The sequence below is a fragment of the Triticum aestivum genome, chromosome 5A, assembly GCF_018294505.1.
Source record: "Triticum aestivum cultivar Chinese Spring chromosome 5A, IWGSC CS RefSeq v2.1, whole genome shotgun sequence".
Lineage (NCBI taxonomy): Eukaryota > Viridiplantae > Streptophyta > Magnoliopsida > Poales > Poaceae > Triticum > Triticum aestivum.
Window position 1 is genome coordinate 492,402,121 of NC_057806.1, and position 5,212 is coordinate 492,407,332.

Genomic DNA, 5,212 nt, shown 5'->3' on the forward strand with positions numbered 1-5,212 from the left:
CCAAGAAACCTTCGGAAATTGTTTACCTCAACCTTCGAAAAGCATCCGTTATACGAGTTATGGCAATACTCCCGAACTCCGGCCACAGTACTGGGTGGTTTCGAGGTTATCTCACCAACAACTGCATAAAAGAGATTTTCGATGTCGGCGAAAACTCAGGTATTCCAGAACTGCAACGATAAAATTGTGACGACAACACCTCGGAGCTCAACTCCCTGGGACACTGCCACAACCCCTAAATGTCAGGAGGCACCAAGAACAATGTTCTCATCACAAAACCATCGGAACGATTCCAAGATACCCGCGTGATCCTAAAAAAAATCATGAAATTTGAGGAGAGAAAAGTCAAAACTTCTACGTCAGAAGGCCTCACCAGAGCGACGAAGAGACTGAGGAGTAAAAAGAATCCTACACTCTGATATATATATGTGTGTGTGTGTGTGTGTGTGTGTGTGTGTCTGTGTCTGTGTGTGTGTTTGTGTGTGTGTGTGTGTGTATAATATACTAAGACTCAAAACATTTTGTTCTAGACTCAACAACGTCAGCGATTCGATCAAGCAGGGGGCTCCTAAGTTGGGGATGGCCTGGCTTAAGAGGGATGATAGACTACTCATATCAATAAGGAATTCCTTTTTTTCTGAAAGCCCATTCGGACAAAACTCCAAAGTTAAGCGTGCTCAGCTTGGAGTAATTTCAGGATGGGCGACCGACCGGGAAGTTGCTCCCGGGTGCGCACGAGTGAGGGCAAAGTACGCAAAAAAGACTAGTATTGATCTGTGGGGCCAGTGTAGATCCCGCCAGGAGTAACGACCACCGGCGGGTGTGTCCGGGGCGTTACAAGTTGGTATCAGAGCCAACCCTCGCGGTTACACGGATGTTTGCGGATAGGTGCACGGTCATGTTGTTCATGACGTTTGTGACCCGTCGTGGCACCCGACATGGCACATGTACCGGACTGGATGCACAGCCGTATGTGCCAAGAGAGAACGTTCTTATGGCCCGATGAGGACGTCGGTTCCTCTGAGAGGGGGTGTATGTGATAGCCTGGCTTAAGAGGGATGATAGACTACTCATATCAATAAGGAATTCCTTCTTTTCCGGAAGCCCATTCGGACATAACTCCAAAGTTAAGTGTACTCAGCTTGAAGTAATTTCAGGATGGGTGACCGACCAGGATGTTGCTCCTGGGTGCGCACGAGTGAGGACAAATTGTGCAGAAAAGACTAGTATTGATCTGTGGGGCCAGTCTAGATCCCACCAGAAGTAACGACCACCAGCGGATGTGTTCGGGGCGTTACACCCAGATGGTTACAGAGGCCTGTTTCTTGGTCCTGCTTGCCTCGGTTCAAAGCAGCAATTCAGCAACCATTCTTCTGTATAGCTAGAGGCTTATGATTACTTCCCTGGCTACTTTTCATGTCTGTCTGGTTTAGTCGATGGTCGTTTCTTGTTCGGGGTTATGGATCAGGAACATATGATCGGTACTATGGAGGAAACTTTGCACTTGAGACTTATTACTGTGTAGGAAACTTATCCAAGCATGAGCATTATGTTTGCATTGTGATTTTTAAATCTTCTATGGAGGAAACTTTGCACTTGAGACTTATTACTATGTAGGAAACTTATCCAAGCGTGAGCATTATGTTTGCATTGTGATTTGTAAATCTTCTATGGAGGAAACTTTGCACTTGAGACTTATTACTGTGTAGTCGATGCATTTGAGACTTGCTGTGGTTGAGCTTGTGGAATCGATGTAGTTGATACTTGGGCTCTGTTCGGTGTTGCTCCGCTCCACAACTCTGCTCCCGAAGCTAGCGGAGCTGCAGTTGAAAATGACGGAGCTGCAGTTTCCTCGCTCCGCAAATTCCGGGAGTTGGTGGATTACCGAACAGTTAGCGTGGTTGTGGACTTTTGGTGATCTTGAGCTTGATGCATTTGCTGCGAAGAAAAATTTAGATGGATTGGGTCCTAATCATCATGGAGCAGAAGTGCCCAAAATACAATAATAACTGAACTGATGCTCCGTAGGTGAGGGAGATACCGTCGATGTGCCATCTGGGATAGAGGAGTTGAGAATCTGCTCGAATGGCGTGGAAATCGGTTTTGATGTCAACTTTTCTCCAGATGTTGGTAGCGGCGGGGCAGTGAATGGGAAGGTGGGGCAGTCTTCGTCATCATGTGCACAACAGGGGCACAATGCATTGGTTAGTCTATATACTCTCTCCATTCCATAATGTAGTGCGCCCGCGCTTTGCAAGATTCAAGTTTGACAGTAAATTTAACCAATGAGGCCGATTGTGGCGGGAGCAAAAATTATATCATTGAATTCATATAATTTTTGCTCCCGCCACAGTTGGCCTTGTTGGTTAAATTTACGGTTAAACTTGGATCTTGAAAAGCATGGGTGCACTATATTATGGAATGGAGGGAGTATTACGCAATGGTCATCATGAGCCATGACATTGGTTAGTCTATTACACAGTGCAAGCTCGATCCCATCATGCACAAATTTTTTAGACAAGGGCATTATGGTTTTAGTGGTGGGAGTAGTGCCGAGAAGGTATTGGCTAAGGGTTTTGGGAGGATCATATGTCTGACCAAAGGAAGGTGGCGCAACCATTACACACTTTGCATTGAGTCATCTCAGAGAGGTGGTGTAGGTGTTTGTTAGCGTCATCAGAGGGCGTTTGGAGGTTTGTCTCTGGCAGATCTCGTGGGATTCGATCTGCGTTTGTCTTCCGTGGATCCACATGGATCCGATGTTCGTTCGTTTGTGTTCCTGTGTCTAGACTTCCCAATTGCCCGGCTTTGGTGATGGAGGGTTGATGACGACGGCACGCCTTCGACTCGCTGCTTGTAGTCGTTGCTAGGTGGTCTACAAACCCGAATATAAATTTTACTTCTGATGTTCTTCGTACTACCTTGACAGTTGATGAATAAATTTGTAATTTTTTTCTCGTGAAAGAAAGGAAGAAGCATTGCTTCCGTGGGAGAGTGGCAGTGGTGAGGACCATAGGAACCAATCCTTCCAAGACAAGTACCTTGACTATGTTCTATTGACACCTTAAAATTACATTGTTGTTCTTATGTACATGGGTAAAGTAACCTTTTTAGAACCTCCTGTCCGATTTAATGCATGCACTTGGGTATAGGCAGATTATGTATGTCAGTTCTAGAAGTTTGCTAATAAAACAACGGATTTGATAATACTCATCTGCTCATCTGTAAACTTTTATAAGACGTTTTAAATTAAGTGATTTAAAACGTCTTATAAAAGTTTTTATAGGGAGTAGATGAGAAGTAATTAAGTCTCATTCTAACTCCTAACTATTTGATTAACCAAAGAAAAGAAGAAAAAAAAACCTATATATTGAGTCTATTACATAATTACATGTTGCGAACAACATATATGTCATGATTTAATTTAAATTTCAAACTGCAGCTAATATTCCTAATCTGCAAGTCCTGATATCATAGCTAGTCCCATCTTCATGCCACGGCGGCGACCATGCCGGCAGCAACGGTGAAGAGCACGAGGGCCATCTGCGCCGAGGATTGATCACTGCCGGAGGTTGTTGTTGGTGGTGGTGGTGGCGGTGGCGGGGAAGTCCACGACGGCGCCGCAGGAGCCGACCGTGGTGGCTCTGCCGATCCTGCTGCATTAATAGTCAAATCAAAGCTCTGATCAGACATTGGCCGAAAGCTTCTCCTAGCGATCTAAGTGTCAAACAACCAGTATACCTGAAGGTGGCTGCGCTGCCGGCGACGAGGCCATGGGTCCAGACTGATCCGGCTCGTAGGGAGGAAGTACCACTCCTTGCACTGCAAAATTCATCGATCAATTAGTCGATCGGATCAGAGTACAATCGCGCATGCACGTAGGCAGAGAGGAGTTCGATCGGTCATGAGAGGCTTTGTACGGTGGCTACTTACTGTCGCAGAGCTGGATGGGCGGCTGGACCTGGCCGCAGCTGGTGGGGATCTCGAGGGCGTGGGTGACGTTGACGTCGTAGCCGGTGGAGCGGCCGTAGACGCCGTTGGCGATGTAGCAGAGGCAGAAGGGGTCGGCGTTGAAGGCGGCGCTGTAGGCGTCGCAGCACGCGGGCGAGGCCGCCGGCGCGCCCTCGTACATGAACGCGTGGCACGCCAGCAGGCCGCCCAGCGTGTCCCGGCAGTACTCCGTCCCGGCCGCCGCCGCCGACGCCGAGGGGGCGAGCGCCGCCGCGGCCAGGGCGGCGAGCGCGAGGAGGAGGAGGGGAGCAAACCTGGTGCTAGACGCCATGTCGATTGATCGGCGAGTTGCTCGTTTGTAGATCGCGATTGAGGTGTACGTATGCATGCAGGGGCGCGCAGCTTATTATTTATTGATGGGACGTAGGTTGGTAGAGGGGTCAACGTTGAAGAGGATTTGTATTTTGAACGACGGACACATTGCGTCGTGCAAGGGACGGACAAGTCAATAGCCAATACTCCGGTAATGGCACGCCTCCGATAGAAGCAATTCTACCATGCACGGATGCCCGTGCAGGCAGCAGCCCTTACTACAACGTCCTGTTCCACCCGCAATACAAACAAATTTGTACGTAATCCATGCAAACACGATCAAATTCATTCAAACGGGCATAAGTTCGGACATAATAATTTATATAAACATACGATATTTTGTTCATTCAACCATAAAACCTTTATAAAAACATTAAAAAGAAAACTAAACTAGCTTTCCTACCGGACGGTGATCTCGTACGCCTGGTAGGACTGATCGACAGCACCTTCGTCACCGTTTGTGTCATCGTCGTAGCGGCCCTCCCAGCGGCAAAAGGCGCAAGGACGCGATAGCCCTGCCTACCGCCGCCCGGCGCTCGCAAAGGAGTCGCTCCATTTCCTCCTACACCGTACGGAGGGCCGCCTTGGCCAATGCCGACCTTGTCCTTCCCTTGCCGCCGGCGGAGGTATCGATGAGCGACCACTCCACGCCGATCTTGGCGAGCTCCCCGTAGAGGCGGGCAAACCGTCACGCCGTCGTCTCCACGGTGGTCACCAAACGGTCGCAGGCCCAGGCCTCCACGAGGTCAGGGTCCACAAGGACCCATGTCGGCGTCGCGCCGGACTTGGTGAACACCGAGCGACGCGCCAAGTTGCGCTGCTCCTGCCATGCCGCCTCCTTGGCTGCCCTCTTCCGCGCTACGATGATGCTCCATGACGACGAGGATCT

General features: G+C 49.1%; 1 protein-coding gene across 2 annotated transcripts; it reads right to left on the minus strand.

Annotated features, from left to right (window-relative positions):
- Positions 1-3,346: 3,346 nt before the first annotated feature.
- LOC123107329 (non-specific lipid transfer protein GPI-anchored 19-like) lies at positions 3,347-4,347 on the minus strand. Of its 2 annotated transcripts, none has more exons than XM_044529316.1 (3): positions 3,934-4,347; positions 3,742-3,822; positions 3,347-3,653 (listed from the first exon to the last, which is right to left on the minus strand). In XM_044529316.1, exons 1-3 carry the CDS (start codon positions 4,337-4,339, stop codon positions 3,490-3,492), a joined length of 651 nt encoding a protein of 216 aa, XP_044385251.1. In that variant the 5' UTR covers positions 4,340-4,347; the 3' UTR covers positions 3,347-3,489. The 2 variants fall into 2 exon arrangements, with proteins under 2 accessions (XP_044385251.1, XP_044385250.1); XM_044529315.1 differs by having other exon boundaries at positions 3,347-3,656; positions 3,934-4,346.
- Between the last annotated feature and the right edge of the window lie 865 nt (positions 4,348-5,212).

Coding starts and splice junctions, on each gene's coding strand:
- LOC123107329 (XM_044529315.1), bottom strand. CDS start 4,339: ATGCATACGTACACCTCAATCGCGATCTACAAACGAGCAACTCGCCGA. Junction 3,823..3,933: donor GCCCATCCAGCTCTGCGACA/GTAAGTAGCCAC, acceptor TGAATTTTGCAG/TGCAAGGAGTGGTACTTCCT. Junction 3,657..3,741: donor GGCAGCGCAGCCACCTTCAG/GTATACTGGTTG, acceptor CTATTAATGCAG/CAGGATCGGCAGAGCCACCA.